Source organism: Phyllostomus hastatus, unplaced genomic scaffold, assembly GCF_019186645.2.
Source record: "Phyllostomus hastatus isolate PE091 unplaced genomic scaffold, TTU_PhHast_1.1 phas_contig_210, whole genome shotgun sequence".
Classification (NCBI taxonomy): domain Eukaryota; kingdom Metazoa; phylum Chordata; class Mammalia; order Chiroptera; family Phyllostomidae; genus Phyllostomus; species Phyllostomus hastatus.
Window position 1 is genome coordinate 34,752,287 of NW_025333737.1, and position 18,280 is coordinate 34,770,566.

The 18,280-nt window shown below is 64.0% G+C and overlaps 1 protein-coding gene across 2 annotated transcripts; it reads right to left on the reverse strand.

The window, feature by feature from the left end:
- Positions 1 to 701: 701 nt before the first annotated feature.
- Positions 702 to 17,753, reverse strand: HID1 (HID1 domain containing). 2 transcript variants are annotated; one of them, XM_045837466.1, is made up of 20 exons: positions 17,563 to 17,753; positions 12,374 to 12,523; positions 11,690 to 11,860; positions 11,113 to 11,226; positions 10,420 to 10,526; positions 10,094 to 10,210; positions 8,007 to 8,229; positions 7,762 to 7,818; positions 6,975 to 7,115; positions 6,707 to 6,797; positions 6,294 to 6,445; positions 6,116 to 6,194; positions 4,581 to 4,745; positions 3,978 to 4,205; positions 3,503 to 3,609; positions 2,942 to 3,022; positions 2,281 to 2,372; positions 1,930 to 2,088; positions 1,568 to 1,648; positions 702 to 1,528 (listed from the first exon to the last, which is right to left on the reverse strand). In XM_045837466.1, the coding sequence occupies exons 1-19, from the start codon at positions 17,626 to 17,628 to the stop codon at positions 1,585 to 1,587; spliced, it is 2,364 nt and encodes a 787-aa protein (XP_045693422.1). In that variant the 5' UTR covers positions 17,629 to 17,753; the 3' UTR covers positions 702 to 1,528; positions 1,568 to 1,584. The 2 variants fall into 2 exon arrangements, with proteins under 2 accessions (XP_045693422.1, XP_045693421.1); XM_045837465.1 differs by having other exon boundaries at positions 702 to 1,648.
- Between the last annotated feature and the right edge of the window lie 527 nt (positions 17,754 to 18,280).

An 18,280-nucleotide genomic window follows, 5' to 3' on the forward strand; every position in this document is an offset into this window, starting at 1 on the left:
CTGTCCTTCAGGGCAGGGCTGTGGGGTAGGGACAGTCCTGTCTCTGGGCCAGGAGAGATCTAGACCAGTTCTTGCCTGGCCCATGGGAGAGGTGGAGAGAGGGGCCGAGGCTCTTGAATCTCCCCACCCCCCATCAGCACACCCTGCCTCTCTGGCACACGGAGCCCCAGGTGACTCTCTGGAGCTGGCTCACCACGGGGGCTGATGCTCTAGGCTGCTGGGTCCCCAGGTCTGCGGGACCCTCTGGTCACTGAGCAGGAAGGGCAGCTGTGACAGCCCACCCATCTCCCTGAGCCTGAGGCAAACACTGGGCTGAGCCTGGGGTGAGGCCTGGGAGGGGGGGGGGCAGCCCCAGGCCTGCAGCAGGCTCTGCACGCCTCTGGGCACCGCCCCATGAAGCTGAGCCCTGGTGAGCACAGGGCCAAAGCCCCAGGAGCCCCCAGTGGCTGCCTGTGGCCAGCAGCTGCCCTGGGACTCATGCAGAAAGCTGGGGGGTGGGCTCTTTTTCTGGGTGGCCACAGCCCAGGAGTCCAACTCTCCAGTGCCCCCCCCCCCAAGAGAATGACAAACACAGGTTTCCAATCAGGTGCTAAGACCCTCTGGGGGCCGACTGTAGGAGGCAGCACCCCCGCCCCGACTCCCCTGAGGACAAGAGTCCCCTAGCCTGGCCTGACCCTCCCCTGCAAGCACGAAGCACCAGGGCGTAGAGAGGGGTTTATTGTGTGAAGAGGCCGATTGTACAGAGCAAAGATCGTACTGACAGGTGGGTGGGGGGGGCCAGAGGCCAGGCCTGGGAGGACAGAGGGGAGGCAGAGGGGTGGCAGCCTGCCCCCCACCAGTCCTCCAGGCAGTGGGTGGGGGTGGGGAGGACTGGACAGCTGCCCCTCCCTCCTCGTTCTTCTCGTCCCCGTAACTGGACATAAGAAGAAGCCAGGCCACAGCCCCTGACCTGGAGAACATAGCAGGACACCCCACTCCAAACCCCTAAAATGCATGGGGTTCCCCAGTCTGGCTTTTGCAGTCGGCCAGCCCCCACCCACCTCCTCAAGCAGCCGGGCCAGGTGCCTTCCTCCCCCGGCCCCGGCAGTGAGCCGGCCTGGGCCCAGCGGTTTCCAGCTGGGAGACTCGGATGGGCTCCCCTCACCTTGCCCGGGTGCATCATGGGACAGCCCACAGCTCCCTCCTGGGCAACCCCTTATGGCACAGTAACCGGATGGCCTCTGGGGGTGAGCAGGACAGGGGCCAGGTGGGCACCCAAGGTCAGCATAGAAACAGGGCTTGAGGGGGAGCAGAGTGAGGTGGGGGCCCTGGCCGGGGCCTGCAGCCCTGGAGCCAGGAGGTGGGGGGAGTTCAGGGAAGGTCAGGGCCAGCATTCCAGCCCCAAGGGGCCTCTGGGGCCTGCCACCCAGGACTCGGCCACTCTGCCAGCCCCCAGCCCTGATCATAGTAAGTTAAAGCTCAGCACGGCCAGTGGGTCGGTGGCGGGGAGGATGCAGGGCCAGGGCTCCGCCCTCCCCTGGCCCCGCCCCTTGCAGGCCACCGGCTCCGCCCTCCCCTGGCCCCGCCCCTTGCAGGCCGCGGTCCTCACACGCGCTGGATCTCAAACAGCTTCACATCCGTGTCGTACCAGACGGGCGGGTCCACGTTCCTGCGGAGGGAGCACGCTGTCCTCGGGTGCTGGGGGGCCTCGCAGGAAAGACCGTGGGGGTGCAGGCAGTGCCAGAGCCCAGACCCTCCCTTCCTGATGTCCCACCTCGGTGTCCCGCCCTCAACCAGACAGGACTCCCCCCTGGTTAACTATCTTGGCATGAGCCCCACTACGAAGGTGGGACCCAGGGCTGAGGCCCCCAGTGAGCCCCGCTGGGCAGACCCTCCGGTGGACACCCAACCTCTCCCGGCTGGTCACTGCCCCACCCCCACAGGGCCCACCTCAGATAGATGACGCCCCACATGTAGGTGCGGAACCACATGGCCGTGCCCGAGTTGGCCTGGTACTTCCGGATGAGGATGGGGTGGGGCACGGGCAGCAGCCCCACCAGGGTGCCGTGCTGCAGGAACCTCAGGATCTCCGACTCGTCCGTCAGGCCCCTGCGGGCGATGCGGGGGGTGGCGGGGTGGTCTCCCACGTGCTCACGTGGGAAGCCACCATGAAGGTCCCGGGGAGCATGGGCTCACCGTGGACCCCCCCATGCCCGTGCTCCCAGTCACGCCACCCCCAAGCCCGGACTGGCCCCTTCCTCAGAGCCCTCCTAGCCCCCCTCCCCCGCCCCTCAGCCTCACTTGTCAATGCAGATCTTCTCCACCTGCGGCACCAGCACCTGCAGCAGCCTCATGATGGTCTGCAGCGGCAGCTTCGACTTCCAGGAGAGGACCTGGGGGAGGGACCGCGGCTCCTGGGCCTGGGGAAGCAGCCCCCCAAGGCTGCAGGACAGGCCTGCCCCCTGACCCCAAACTTCAACCTCCCCGAGGCAAAACGCGTCCCCCAATCACCACGACAGGGACCTGTGGGGGCAGCACCCATGAAAAGCGACTGTTTTTCATGGTAAGAGCCATGGCCTCGCACTGAGCACAGACACGGCCCCCTTGGGTCCTCAGCATGATCAGGTCGGGACGTTTACTGTCCCCGTGCAAGTGCCATGAGGGGGGGACCTCAGCAAGCATGAAAGACTGGGTCAGCGACCTGGGCAAGGAGGCTGGGGAGGGTGCTTTATGGAGAAACTTGGTGCTGTGGGCAGGTGAAGCTCAGCCCGGCTACCCAGAGGAGGTAGCTGAGTTGGAGGGAGGCCAAGGTCCCCCAGCCAGAGCACCAACCCTGAGTCTGGCTCCCGGGCCAGTCCCTGGATTTGGACATACTGCCAGAGGCTGCACTTACTGGGCGGTTCCCAGTCCCAGGGGCAGCTGACCCGGCCCCCACGGGGGCGCCGCCTGCCCGAACCCTCACCCACTCCGACGTCGGGCTCCACTGTCCGCTGGCTGACGCGCTGGACAGCCGCCGCTGCTCCCGCCAGGCCGGGCTGGGCTCCTGGCCCCAGGAGAGGAACGGGAGTGAGGGGAGGAGGAATGGCAACAGGGTGGGGGCAGAGGGCAGAGAAGTAGCCCCTCTCCCGGGCCATGCACTGTCCAGAACCTGGCAGGGCAGTGGGGTCTCCCCTCACCAGCCCATGTGCATGGTGGGGGGCTCCCTCCCCACTGAGGGGACAGCCCAGCACCCTTTGCCCTGGGCCCCAGGCCCTGCCCAGCCCAGCCCAGCCCGGTGACAGGTTTATGGTAAAGGCCAGCCCAACCTCAGATAAGGCTGATGGATGGGGAGTCTGAAGGCCAAGGGCTTGAGCCCATGACCGTTGCAAGAGGGAGAGGTCTACGGAAGTCCCCTCCCCAGATAGTCAGCTGGGTGCTTGCCCCTCCGCTGCAGGGGACAGATGCCAGAGCACTGTGGCTGTGGCCCACATCTCGGAGGCCGGGACAAAGGGGCTGCTCAGTCCCAGCAGTCCCCGTGGCCTACCTCCTCAGTGGGACTGCCGTCTGCGGGGCCCTGTTGGGGTGCGGGCTCCAGGGACCGCAAGGTGCCGTCCTCCGACACCTGGGACTTCTCGGTCAGCTTGTCAATGCCTGGGAGGGCCGGGTGTGGTGAGGACACTGCCCAGGGCCCCCTAGACAGCATGTCCACTGGGCCTGGCCCCCTTGAGACCCCCTCTCTCCTCCACCCACTTTACAGACCCTGTGCCCCGTCCCTCCACCCCTCAGCCCTGCACCCGCCTCCCCCAGAGCCCACACCCAGGCCTGAGGCCCAGCTCCCGCACAGAACGCCCCTCCGGGACCCCAGTGCCCCTGCCCCACCCCAGTTGCCATGCCCATCTCCACTGTTTCCCACCTCAAGCCACACCCTTTGCCAGAGCTGGGGTGACACGCCCCAGAGACCCTGCCCACCCCCAAACACGCCGGCATCCACACCCGCTGCCACCCACCCAGCACCGGACCTGGGGTGGCCACCAGGCTGGTCTTGAGGGTGCCAGGCTCGGCGGGGGCAGCGGGGCGGGAGCCCTCCATGGAGGCGCCCTCCTGGGAGCCGGTGCGGGACAAGGGCTCGGGCGCCCGCCGGCGCCGCTGCAGCGCCTTGTGGATGGCGGGCGGGTCCGTGGGCAGGTTGGCCAGCTGGTGGAAGACGTTGCGCTTCCGGATGATGGCGTAGACCAGGTTGGAGTTGCCTGCGGGGGAGGGCAGGGTGCTTGGCCTCAGGGAGGCCCTTCACCTCCCCCTCCACCTGTCAGGCTTCCCGGGACAGGGACCTTGGAGGGCAGGAGGTGTCACCCCCAGAGGGGGCAGGGGTCTGTTTAAAGCCTCCCTCCGTGCCTCTGTCCGCGGCTGCAAGAGCCTCAGGGCACGGGGCATCCTGCCTGGTTCTCTATCGTGCCCACTGCACCCCGCACAGGGCATGGCACATAGCAGGTGCTCAATTAATGCACTTTGGACAAACTGGGGGCGGGGCAGAGAGCTACTACCCTTAGACAGGAAGGTATCCTCGCCCACTGCCCACCCTGGTTCCTACCCCCCCACCCCGAGGGCTCGGCTGGGTGCGTCACCATCAAACTGGTACTGGATGATGTTGTTGAAGACCTCCAGGAGAAAGAAGACCAGGTGGTGGTTCTGGGAGGCCGAGAAGAGGAACCAGGTGGTGGAGAAGGCCTCCAGCAGGTGCAGCAGCTTATTGGCGGCCACCATGGACAGGCTCTTGAGGTAGGGGGACACTGAAGGAGAGGGCTGGGCTTACTCCCGGGGCCCCACCAGCCCACGAGCGCTTCCTGGGCCCTGGACCCGAGCGGGACAAGGTGCTCCGGCTCCCGAGCCCTCCCCGCCCCCTGCCTGTGAAATCCCTGAGAAGCCAGTAAAGGCATGTCCCCGGAGGCCAAGGTCACCCTGGCCAGGGCTTCTGCAGAGCCCCAGGGAGCAGGTTAGGCTCCACCCTCGTCCCTCCACGGTGTGCACAGCTGCACCGTGTGCAAAACCACTCACACAGGCCATCCCGCCCACCCTTCGCTCCCACACCGCTGGGAGGGAGGCGGGACACAGAGAAAACCACCCCACGTTACAGGTGAGGAGGCTGAGGCTCGGAGGAGCTCACAGAGCTCCTCTGGCTGCACAGAGTTCTCCGGCTGCAAAATGGCTGGGCAGGGACCCAGACTCAGGGCCTTTAGGTCTTGCTAGAGCATCAAACTGATAGTCTCCACTTAGTTAAATACTTTTTTTTGTTTGTTTGTTTTTGCACAGCCTGTGAGCAGGGAACCGGAGATGAAACGCTGCACACGGCCTGAAGTCGCACACTGATCTGTGCCCTTCCGCGTCTGGGGTCCTGCGCCCTCACTGGGAGGGGCGGGGGTGGGGGTGGCTGTCTTGTTTGCCGGTGCATTCCCAGAGCCGGCCGCGCTCAGCCAGTGCTCGGTAAGGTAAGGGGCGCGGCCAGTGAGTGAACAGTTAAGCGAGGACCCAGAGCTCACATCACGCCAAAGGCCCTGCACAGCCCCACCCCCACCCCGGAGTCCAAACCAGACCATGTGGGAGTCAACCCCTCTCACCCAGGACTGTGGCCTCCAAAAGTCATCCTGCCTCAGCCCGCTGCCGCCACGCTCCCCAGCCAAGCTGAGCCCCCTGCCCTCCGGGGCAGTTAGCTGTCTGCAGACCCCCATGGTGGGTGGGCGGGGCACATCACAGCACCCAGAGAATGAGGGGTCTAAACCCTCACTGGCCCGTACAGTACCCACGAGCCACGTGGGGCCATTAAGCCTTGAAACATGGGCAGTCCTAACCGGTATGTGCCGCACGTATGAGCCACACAAAGATGTTGAAAACTTAATGAAAAAAGGAATACAAACACATCAAGATGATGGTATGCTGGATATAGTGGGATATAGTGAGTTAAATAAGATATATTTTTAAATTATTGTCACTTTTTTTTTTTTTTTTATGTGGCTACTAGGAAATTGACTGGTACATAGGCGACTGGCTGCCGTGACATTTCAGTCGGGCAAGGAGGGTTTGAACTGGAAGTGCCGGCCCCGCAGCCGTGGCCTAGCGCCACCTGGTGGTGAGCGGGGGGAAGGTGGGCTCCGCGGCCCCCTACCGTTGACTATGATGGTGAGCAGGCAATCGAAGAGGGGCTGCAGCCGCTGGTGCCCGCTGGTGATGATCTTGTGGAATACCTGTGCGCGGGGGAGGCAAGGGGCGGCCATGGGGTCCCCTCCATATCTCCAGACTCGGCCAAGAGGACATGAGCCCCACGCACCCAGGCGCCCCCTTACCACAATGAGCAGGTCGGCATGGGTGCCCGTGAAGACCGGGATGTCCATGGGCACGCGCACCGAGTAGGGCTTGTTCAGCCGCACCCCGAAGTTCCGCTCCCCGCTCAGAAGCAGCAAGATGAAGACACCGATGTGCATCAGGCCCACCCTAGCTGCGGCAGGCGGCACGGGACGCTGTCACCGCACGGGTGGGGAGGGGGGGAGGGGAGCGAATGGGCGGGAACCCACCCTGGGGGGACTGGAAAAGCCCTCCTCAGGGCACCAGGCCTGAGCTGCTGGGAGATAAAACCATCTGGCCGGGCCACCCCTCTTCAAGGAGCGCCCCACCCTACGCCCACCCCATCCTATGCCCACCCCATCCTACGCCCATCCCATCCCACGCCCACCCCACCCTATGCGCACCCCGGCCTTACACTGATCCGCTCGGGCATCATTGAGGAAGTAGAGGATGGGGACCAGGATGTCCAGCACATCACTGCTCTTCAGCACAAAGAAGAGGAATTTCTGGGGGAGGGACGGGGAACAGGCAGGCAGGCTCAGAGGGAGGGCAGCTCTGCCCCACCCTCCCTCCCCCCTGGGAGTCTCCCCGGGCCCTGTCCCTATCCCTGGCCTATACGGAGCAGCCACTCCCCCTGAGGGCAGACGGCTGCCCCGCAGGCCGGGCCCCTGCAGCCGGCCCACCTTGTTGAAGTCACAGAGCTTCCAGAAGAGGACCAGCAGCTCCTGGTGGAACTGAATCTTCTTGGTGGAGTTGGGCAGGTAGGTCTGGAGCAGGGGGTTGGACAGCAGCCGGGCTATGCCCTTGAGGATAAACTGGAAGTCCTGGGAGGGAGAGCGAGGGCCCATCCGACCCGGCTCTCAACAAACGCCCCTCATTTCCCCAGGCCTGGCCCCATCCCGAGAGCCGGAGGGGCCCAGGTTCCAACGTCGTCAGAGCTGTCTTGGGGTGAGCCCCTCAGGAAGCTGAGTTCAAGGCTGGCCTGGAGGGGCCCCTTCTCTTCCGCCAGGAGGGGTCATCCCTAAGCACCTACTATGTGCTGAGCTTTGCCCTCCACAAGGCAAGGGAGCAGCTACTGTCCCCATGTTGCAGAGGCAGAGATGAGAGTCAGAGATTTGGAACCACATAACCATGTCCCCGAGGTCACAAGACCCATGAACTTAGGTCTGCCTGGCCTCTAAGTCCACTACCTTCCCCTCCCTCGACCTCTGAGGAACTTGACACCAGAGCCACCTCCTGGAAGTCTCCCCAGTCACCATGGCCCAGTGAGGCCATCAGCGCTCTCCTGCATCTTGAAACCCTCGCAGTCCTACTGTCGCTATTTTACTGGGGGGGCGAGTCCATGGGGACTACAGCTCCTTGACGTAGGGGTCCAGATTCCCTCACCCCTATCTCAGCTGCATCCCCTCACCATAACCGCTGTGGGGCGGGCACCAAGAACCCCCTGAACGAGAGCAGTGCTGGACTCACCTCCTCGCGGTGGATTCGGGACAAGTAGTTTACAAACAGGTTCTCGGGCCCTGGAGGCTGCCAAAGGGGGAGCTGGGGTGAGCAGGCACCCCCACCTCTGCCCCTACCCCAGGCCTCAGCATTGGCAGCGGTGCTGCCTAAAGCCCCAGGCCCACCACAAGGTGACCCCTGGGTGTCCCTCACCCAGCTCCCCTAGGGGCGCGCCACCTGCCCGGAGGCCCTGTCCTCTCCCCTCCCGTCCTTACGTCAATGTCGTCCATGGCCGTGCCTGTGGTGGTGCCGTCCACGGTGGGGCTGGTGCTGGTGGCACTGTCATGGTCCAGGGTGACGATGAGCACCTGGGCAGCCTCCTCCACCAGGGGTTCCCGGTAGTCGGAGAAGAGCAGGTGGTTGTAGGGGATCCCGTAGCCCACAGGGTCATAGGCACACACGGTGTTGAGCAGGGAGGTGAAGAGGGGCAGGGCGTGTCTGCGGGGAGAGGAGCGCGGGGCTGCAGCGACCCCACTGGGCCGGCCCTTCTTCCACCCCTGCCAGCCGCGAGGGAGTGGGGGCCAAGCCACTCCCTCATTCCACACAGGCCTCGGTGCCAGCCCTGGGCTGGGGGGCGGGGCAGGAGGGCCAGGAGCTCCTCCCCTTCCTGCGTAGAAGGACCCTCCTCATCCTCGCCTGCCTCTGGGGCCGCTCCAGCCTGAGCCGAGGGCAGGGGGAGTTTATTACCAAGAGCAGGGTGGCCAGTCAGGACCCTTAGGTTCCTGTCCCTTGGATTCCTCCTGCCAGCAGCTGAAGCCCATTCTTCTTTTATTTTTTTTAAGACTATTTTGTGGAGGTTCTCAGCAAAACTGAGGAGGGTACAGAGATGTCCCATACACTCCTGTCCCCACGTAGACGCAGCCTCCCCTACTATGAAGGAACCTACATCATAACCACCCAAAGCCCATCACTGCCATGAGGGTCCAGTCTTGGTGCCGCACAACCTACGGGCTTGGACAGACATGTCATATGCCCTCGGGTCTTTGAAGGACAAGCACCCTCCCTTGGGGCTTCTGAGAGGGCTGGCGGCCCTCGGGGAGGTGGGCTTCCCCTCGGGAAGCAGAGCACATGCTCAGTCGCCCAGTTCCCAGGCCCCAGAGTGACTCCGTTCCGAGATTCGTAAGATGTCAGGGTTCAAGCTCCTCGTCTTACAGGCTAGCGAACTGAGACCCACAGAGGTTAAGCGAGTGGCACCGAGGGCTGCGTGCCTGATGGGGCTGGTGAGAAAGAAACCGGCCAGCTGCTGACTGTGGCTGTGGCTGGCGGAGGGAGTCGCCTGGGTCCCCTTCAGGGGCGGGGCTGCGGGAGTGGGGGCGGGACCCCGAGCCGGAGACCAAGGAATCTGCGGGATGGGGCGTGCCGCGTGGGCGTCCGTCCGAGCCTGGGAGCAAGAGGGTGAAGCAGGGCCCTGCAGGACACTAACCCCCGTGCTGCCCGCACAGCTGGAGGGCCTGTACCTGCTCCACGGACTCTCCCCACCCTGTGACACCTCCTGTGCTCCCACGAGCCGCCGGAGCCCAGGAGCACCCCCATGCAGGCTGGGCTTCCCGTCCCTCGGGGCTTGCATTCCGCCCCTCGGGGCTTGCATTCCGCCCCCTCCTCCCTGGTAAGCAGTCTGAACTGCACTGCCCAACAGGAGCCACACGAAGGTCCAAAGAGCTTAAAAAGTGCCTGGTCCGAAATGAGATGTGCGGCGAGTGTAAACTACACACGATTTTGAAAACTGGGCATGAGCCCTGGCAGTGCATTGAGCTCAGGCTGCAAACCAAAGCATTGCAGGTTCGATTCCCAGTCAGGGCACGTGCCTGGGTTGCAGGCCATGGCCCCCAGCAACCGCACATTGATGTTTCTCTCTCTCTCTCTTTCTCCCTCCCTTCCCTCTCTAAAATCTTAAAAAAAAAAAAACTGAGCATGAAAGGGGAATGTAACACATCTCAATAATGTGTATATTGATTCGTGTTAAATACTCATTTCCGATAGGGATAAATCAAACACAATATTAAAATTAATTTCACTGTTTTGTTTTTACTTTTCATTATCACTGCCAGGAAGGTTTAAATGGCATGTGTGGTTCGCATGACGGTTGTACTACATGGAGGATCGGGGCACGCGTCACCCAGGCCCCCAGCAACGGGACATTGGACAGCGCTGGCGTAAGGCGTGGCTGTTAAATTACAGGTAGGCTATCGCCACCAGGGGGCAGCACCTCCCCTCGAATAAGACTCCTGGGGCGGGACGTGGCCTCAGCTCCTCAGCCCTTGCAAAAGGAAGAGAAGGAAAAGAAAGGCCAGGGGCCCCTCACCTGTTCTCCGTGGAACAAAAGAACTGCACCCACGGGTTGGTGCTGCCACTGTCCGGAGCTGGGGGCAGGTACATGGCCTCCGAGAAGCACGTGAGCAGCAGCTTCAGCAGCTCCGTCCTGGGGGAGGGGGTGCGGTACAGCAGGGTTTCAAGTCTGCTCCGGGGAGGGGGACGTGCCCACCCTGCCCAGCCCCAGCTCAAGTCCATGAAGAGAAATGGCCCCGCTTATCCCTGTGACGCTGAGGTCGCATCACGAGTGGAGAGTCTCTTTGTAAGGCCCCGGCACGGTTCCTTCCGGCCACGAGCCCTGGGCCCAGGAAAGCTCACCGGTTCGTGTCGTGGATATAGTTGGGCTGGGGGGAGTGCGCGAAGCCCACGCCGGCCTCCCAGATGTATTCGCAGCTGTCCAGGGAGTGCACGTCCTCCGCCGAGTCCTGGGGACAGGGGCAGGGAGAGGTCGGGCTGGGGGTGGCCAACCCGAGCGCCCCACTGTCCCTGGGGCGGAGACCCTCCAAATGCCCCAGGCACGAATGCACGAGGGAGGAAATGAATGTTCTCAAGCTCTTGAAAGCTCATTTTTCTTCACTCTGGTTCTTTCACTGGCTCAATACAGCTTGAGACGGGGAGAGAGATAGGGAGGGAGGGGCATGGAATTGGAAAGGTCTGGTGGTGTGTGGGGGTGGAGGGCAGAGAGCATTCAAGGTCAAGTCCATGGGCCCAGGGGAAGCGAAAGGGCTCGGCCTCCCGTGCCCAAGCCCCACGCCCCACTCACTGCCCGGGCGAGACAATGGGAGCCTGTGCCCAGCCTCCCGGATGCAGGGGGCAGGGCCAGGCACCAGATGGCTCCGCTCCAGCTGTGCCAGCCACCACCCCCTCCCTGGGACCATGCATGCCAGGCAGCCCAGCTCTCCCTGAGCAGCCCTGTGCCCCAAAGCATCCTGCCCAAGGGAACTTCCACCAGCCCCACCACGGACCCAGAGCCCTCCCCCCTAGCCTACGGTGAGGGTCAGGGGCTCTCACCACAGTGCTCCTCCGGTGGCTCTGGACGGTGAAATCTGGGCAGAAGAGCAAGTCAGCGATGGCCAGGAGCAGGGACTCAGCCAGGGGCCGGGCGCTCTCATCATCGTCCTCTCCCTGCTCGGGGCACAGCACCCAGGGGCCACCTCAGTGATAGCCGGCCACGGAGAGGTGGCCCCAGGACTGGGGGGAGGGGACAGGAAGAGGACAGGGTCTGGGCCCAGGCAGTCACTGTGACAGAGCCTGGAGTGACTCAGAGCGGCGAGGAAACCTCCCACCGAGTGGGTGGGGCCGGGTCCAGTCCCCTAAACTCTGGAGCCTCGATCCCGCAGGGAACCCACGTGTCCACCCATCGGCCAGCTGCCCTGTCCCTATCTCTGCCCAGCTGCAGGGCAGAGACCCCTGTGGGAGAGGAACCCAGGCTCTGGGAGGAGGAGCCGACCCCCGCCCCAGTACCCTGCACTCCCCAAAGCCCCAGAAGTCCTGGAGGAGTGCGGCCAGCCCTGCACCTGCTTCTCACCCTGTCCCCACGGCAACTCCACCTCCCACCCAGCCCGCCCACCCGCCCAGGCCCACAGACCCCTCCTCGCCCTGCCCCGGGCACTGTGGACCAGAAGAAGCCCCTCCAGTCCGGGTCCTCAAAGATGTAGGGCAGCACGCGGGTGAGAAGCCGGCTGCAGTTCAGCACAATCTGCTTCTCCTTCTCCGAGTGGCAGCCGCTCTCAGCTCCCTGCACCAGCTTCTCGACAGCCTGCGGGACGGGCACAAGGGCACGCTGGGAGGGTGGGGCGCGGGGCCCTGGCACTTGGCTCAGGGTGGGTCCCCACGGGCTTCAGAGGGGCAGAGGCATCGGCTCCACAGGTGGGGGCCCCGCCCCACAGGTGCCACCCCTGCAGACAGAGTCAGCCAACCCCGGTGGACGGGACATGGACCAGCCCACCACTCACTAGCAGAGCCTTGTTAAGTGAAAGTGACCGTCCACCTGAGCCTCAGTTTCCTTATCTGTAAAATGGTGACACTGACCATGGCAACCTCGCAGGGTGAGCTAGATGAGCTGGCCAGGGGGAAGCTCTCTCAGCGGGCAGGCGCCATGATCACTGGCGCAGGGGACCAGAGCCCGGCCCGACCTGGGAGGTGGCGGCACATGCTGGGTTCCTGCTCTCTCGGACCACAGGGCTGGGCCGGCTTCAGTTTCCCCAAGAGGGCAGTAGAGAGCTCCGCCGGGGGCGGGGGGTGGGGGGGGGAGCGGGCAGGTACCCCTCACCTTGTAGCACAGAGTGGCCAGGTTGGAGGGCGACTCCTCCCGCACAGCCCGGATCTCTGCCGCCGGCACCAGCGCAAAGACATCCTGCACCGAGGTGGCCGTGTCCGCCCAGAACTGGTCCCAAAAGGCATCGTCGGTGGCTTCCACGGGCTGTGGGGGAACCCAGCGTCCAGAGCTGCACAACCGCATGTCACAGAGCCCATGGTAGGCCCAACACGCAGCCAAGGGAGCTCCCACGAGGGGAGCCAGGGCCCCGCTGCTCCTTCCCTGCGGGTGCCCAGGAGCCTTCTCGTGTGGGGCATGTCCTGTGGCCACCACGAGCCCCGGTCAGCACAGGCAGGCCGGGGACACGGCGTAGGCAGTCAGGGGTCAGCTGCTAGGCATTGAGCTCAGCAGCCAAAGCCCAGCCCAGTCCTTGAGGGCCTGTGTGACCATCCACCTCTGGGTAAGTCACTCTCCGCCTCTGGTGGGGCCTCCCCACCCAGAAACATTCTCGGGCCACACCAGCAGGTCAAGTGCCCAGGGACCAGACCCAGGTGGTGCCCGTCCCCCAGGAGGAGGACAAGGGGTGGGTGCTCATTCCCATTGCCCCAAGCTGCCCACCTCAGCCCCGGCCTCCACCCTCACCCAGCTCACCCAGCAGATGCCACATGTAAAGGCCTCAGCCCCACGGCGCTCTGGCTGCACCTGCTCTTCCAGGTGCCCCACGGGGCGTGCGTGGGCACTGCCATTCAGGCCACTCTTGCCAGGGCCCCATGGCCAAATCTACCTCTTCCATCCCACCTCCATGCTGCCCCCACCCTGCGCTCACAGCCCAGCGCCAAAGGCACAGCTCCCACAGCCGAGACCTTCGGGGCTCCCCACTACCGGCAGGACTGAATCCAGACCTCAGCCCGACGGTCAGCGAAGCCCTTACCTGAACACACCTGCAGGCAGGTACACACGCACACACACATGTGCATGCATGTTCCCCTGCATTGGCTAGCTCCACCACGCAACCCCGCCGTATCTTCTGCTTCCCTCTGCTCAGACGGCCCCCTCTTCCCAGCAGGCCCACCCCTCCCAAGTCCCACTCCCAAGTCCCAGCGGTCCCGCTGAAGCCACAGGCCTCACACACACAGGCACGTGCCTTTTGTGTCACACGGGCAACCAATGTGAATCGTGAACCCCACTTCCAGAAATATTTCCTAAGGAAATGATTGGAGATATCTACGCGGGTATCCGGATAATAACTGAGGTGTTACCAACAGCCGTGAAAAGCTGGGATGGACCCAACTCACCAACGACCAGGGAATGCGTAAACAGCCCGGGGGCACACCCGTACGATGGGATGTTGTGCAGCCGTCAGAATCTCGCTGTCAGAGGATGCTCATGAGCGGAAGCTGCTCAGTGTCACGTTATGTGAAACAAACAAGATCTAAAACTACGGGGCGGCCACCACTGTGTGTGAAACCAGGTAGTAACTGACGTCTAGAAGAAAATGACGCTGATCTCTCTGGGTGGTGGTTATTTTTTTCTTTATGTTTTTCTGGAAGCTCGGTATTACCACTTTCCTGCTTCCGAAGATTCACCCGTGGAGGGGCGGAGGGGCGGAGGGGCTGGGGTGCCCAGGCACTGGTCCCCTCCCAAAGACCGCCGCTTCCAGCAAGAGCCCCCGCCCCCCACTGCCGCCCCAGCCAGCCTCGGCTCCCCCTTCCTCCGAGAGGGCTCACGGAGGGTCCCACCGCCCCCTCAGATCCGCATGTAATAGGCATCGCCCTTGTGATCAGAAAACTGTATATCTTAAAGGATTCTGTTCTCTGAAGCCGCTTCTTGCAAGAAAGAGGTCTCCCGGATCTCCAGACGGGTGGGCCTGCTCCCACCTGGGAACCCCCTCCCTGCCCACTCAGGGACTCTCCACGGCCCCGGACTCCGTGGGCCTCGAGGCCCCTTTGGGCCACCAGCCCTTCCTCCCTGCGCCTGCCCTGGAGGCACAGGGCGGATGCTCAGGCAACGTTTGTTCAGCCAAAGGCTGTCACTGCCCCTGGAGATCCCTTTGGCCTGGTCACTAGGCAGGGCTGGGGGCTGTCCAAAGCCAGGGCTGGGGTGGCGAGCCTCACAAGGTCCAGGAGCACCCTGGCCCACTCCCCAAGCAACAGTCCCCTCTGAGCTGCAGGCCAGTGTGTGGCCTTGGCCCTCTGGACAGACCTGGCACCAGGGCCTGCTCCGTCCCAGAACTGGTAGAGCGAGTTAGTAGGGGGTAGAGGGACAGAGGCCGAAGGAGGGGCCTTGGGGCTGGGGTTTGCTGGCCAGAATGGCCCTCTGGCACTCGCCAGGCGTCCAGGAGGGGGTAGGGAAGGACATCCTGAAAATAGGAAGAGCCCTCCCTCCACCCCAATCCAGAAGCTCCTTGGGAAGCTCCCATCTCTGTCTCTGCACCTTCCCCGCTTCCCAGGGAACCACTACCCCCTTAAAGGGGCAGAAACTCGTCTGAACACCCAGGAGACTTGGCCTCTGATCTAGTTCGTCAGGCCAGTGTCCCCAGGGCAGCCCAGCCCTGAGGCAGAACTTCCTGACTGTGGGAGCTGGCCTTGAACTTCGAGAATGGTGAATTTCACCTCCCACATCCTCAACTGGTCCCACCGTGGCTTGGACACGTCAAGCTGGTGACCACTGCCTGGCCGTCCCAGGCTAGCCCGATGCTACAGGCATTGGTCAGGGTCACTTCGGCCGCTTAGGCCTCCAAGGGGAGGGGCGTGGCTCAGTTCCTGCCTCAGTTTCCCCAGCTGGGCTCCATCCAGCCCAAGGAAGCTCTAAAATCCAGTTTCTTCGAAAAGGGTGTTTTTGCTGGAAGTGGGCAGGCCCACACTGCCAGGGGCACCGCGGCTGAGCTACCTGGTGGGAAACCAGATGTTCTTACCCCAGCTCTGCAGGGCCCGCTCAGGCCGGTGCTGCCAGCGGCCCGAGGGGCCAGCTGCCTCTTCTGAAACCTCTCTGGGGGCAGAAAGGAAGGACCAGCAGTGCTCCAGCCTGCTAAGGGTGACCCGGAGGACTGTGTCACCACGGCATTGACATGCACACACATGTGCACGCATGTAAACACGGACCTACCAGAACATGCATCTCTCATCTGCCCAACAGCAAAGAACCTCCAAACAAGCGGAGCCTGGGAGAGGGTCCAGGTCCGGGAGTGCCCCCCTCCAGGGCCCCTCCCACCTGGGAAAGGCTCGGGAAGCACAGCCAGAGCTACCGGCCCTCGGCGCCAGGGTCCGGCCTAGCCCCGCGCAGGAAGAAAACAGGATGCGGCGCAGGAAGGCTGGGCAGCAGCGGCTCAGGCCCAGGCCGCGGGGAAGGGCGCCAGGTCGGCTTGTTTGTGCTCACCCGGCGGCCTCTGAGGGCCTGGGACTGGAGGACACCCTGGGGACAGCCAGCCTGCATCTCCTTGGAGACATGAATGGCAAGGTCTGGATGATCATCTGGGACCTGGTGCTCACCCGCAAGCTACCCGAGCCAGGTCACTCACTGCACAGGACCCCAGGTTTCCGCCCCCGGGGACCTCCCCCTCCAGGCGGCCCAGGCCACCTCCCACCCGCAGGGCCCCAGGGCTCCTGGAGGGAGACCCAGGCCAGTCTCCGGCTTCAGTCCTGTCCCAAGCCAACACACCAGCCTCAGCTGGGAGATGAGACAGAGACGCCTCAGGCAGATCCATCACCGTATCTGGGGGAGGGAGGCAAGAGCCAGTGGGAATGTAACCCACCCAGACCCTTGGGGCCTTGGCTGACCTGGTCCAGCTGGCCCAGCACAGGACCCCGGCAGCCGAGCCTGCAGCCCACCGTCCATTTCTCCACCCAGACGCTTCCCTCGGCAGGTGGGTAAACACAGGAGCCTCCCTCCCTCCCTCTTCTCTCTGTGGCCCCACACTGGGGGGCTGGCCCACCTTCCACCCACACACCTAGAAGCCCCAGCCCTAAAGAGCAAAGTGCCGGAACCGACCAGGAGTCAAGGGAGAACCGGAGAGCAGCAAGGAGCAAGATCTGGTTTCTGTCAAACACCTCCCTGCCGGGCAGCGCTCTCCAGAGGCCCTGGGCGTTTGCCAGCACCTGACCTTTCTCCCCTGGGAACCGGAGAGGGTGGGACCCCCGGTCTGGCCTCTGCAGCTGTGACCAGCTGGCTGGCTGCGGGCAGATGGCTCCCTCCATCCCACTGTAACTGCCGAGGGCAAGAGAGAGCCCAGGGAGGGGTGGGGGGAGGGTAAGAGGACAGTCCCAGATGACAGCAGGTCCCGACTCCCTTGAAAGCGGGAAATTTGGGGAGTCAGGGCCTGCATCTCCGTGGCCAGAATGGCCTGGCTCAAGGGGTGAGGAGAGAAGGGGTGGGTGAGGAAGCAGCCTTGCTGGGGCCAGGTCGCATTTGTCGCCAGCAAGGAGGTGGCCTCTGTGCCACTTGTGGACTCGGGGGAGTGTGCAAGCATGGATTAGGCTGCGAGACACCCCCAGGCCCCACATCAGCAGGTCAAGGGCAATCTGGAGGTTTCTCAGCCCTGACCCAGGAAACAGAGGGTACCCCAAACACAGCCATCCCCACGCCTGGGTCTCAGAGGAGAAGTCCCTTTCAGAAGTGGTCTCAGCTGGGAAACTGGACTCCACGGGCCTGGGAAGAGGTCCCCTTACCCGGCTGCTGGGCCTTCCCTGCCGTGGGCACGGACCGGGGCCCAGCGAGGCTGCTGCTGCCGCGCACCAGCTGTTTTCCCAACCAGGGCGGACACCGGCCCGGCTTTGTTTGCATTGAGTCAGCCGGGTCTGTGCGTCCGGGACCCGCGGGCACCGAGGGGCAGCGAGGGAGCAGGGAGGTGGATGGGTGGGTGGAGGCGGGCAGAGGCTAAAGATGCGAGGCTGGAGGAGCGGATGGGGTGGGGGGCAGGCAGCGGCGACGCCGGCTCGGAAAGTAGGCACACGTCAGCCTAAGGTGGCAGCAGCGGCTGCGGGGATAAGAATATTCCCGGGAGAGAAGGCTGGGGGTGGGGGGACCAAGCTAGGGGATGGAGTCTCTCGGGGTGCGGGCCAAGGGGTTCGGCTTCGACCCTGGTGTCAGTATCACCCACACACCCAGCTGCTTCCCCATCTCAGGGCAGGCCAAGTTCACGCAGCCCCCTGGCCCGGCCTAGCCCCCAGTCTGGTAGGTGGGTAGCGAGGCCGTGGCCCCGGGCGCACCTGCGTCTTGGTGGTGAGCTGGATCACTGCCTTTCGGAAATTCAGCTTGGAGTCGGCCGACCCCATATCGTTGGAGCCCGATCCGGACCGGCACTGGTCCCGACTCCCGCTGCGGCCCCGGCTCAAGACCCAGCTCCAGCGCCGCGGCCCCCGCGGCTCTCGCAGGAGCGGAGCACAGCGCGGCACGGCACCCCGCCCGCCCGCCCGGCGTCGGCCCCGCCTCCTCTTCGGCCCGCCCCCGCCAGGCCCCGCCCCTAGTGGCTCCGCCTCCAGCACCTGCCGCACGCGGCACAGTCCACTCTCCGCGTCTTTCTCAGCTCCACCCAATGCCTCTGCGCGCTTCCTTCTGCGTCCGAGCGTCGTCCCCGCGCCGCCTCTCCCATTTCCACCCAGCCCAGGGCCCGCGATCCTCCCAGCCTCCTGTCCCCGCCCCCCTCCCCAACACTGGTCCCCACGCCATCGCTGGACCCACACTTCCTCCGAGCCCTCTCCCCTGAGTTTCTTCCTCGTCCATCCCTGTCCTCCGAGTCTTTTTGTTGTCTTCTGAGCATCTGCTCCCTTGGTTCCCTCTTTCTGACCTGTCAAACCCACGTGTCCGGAGAGACTTAGGCTCAGCCTCCTGCTCTGCGGGAGGCAGGCTGACCCCAGTGCCCCCGCTCTCGGAGCCTGGTGAACGCTGGAGGTCCTTCTGGCTCCCACAACTCCTCTCTGGCCACCT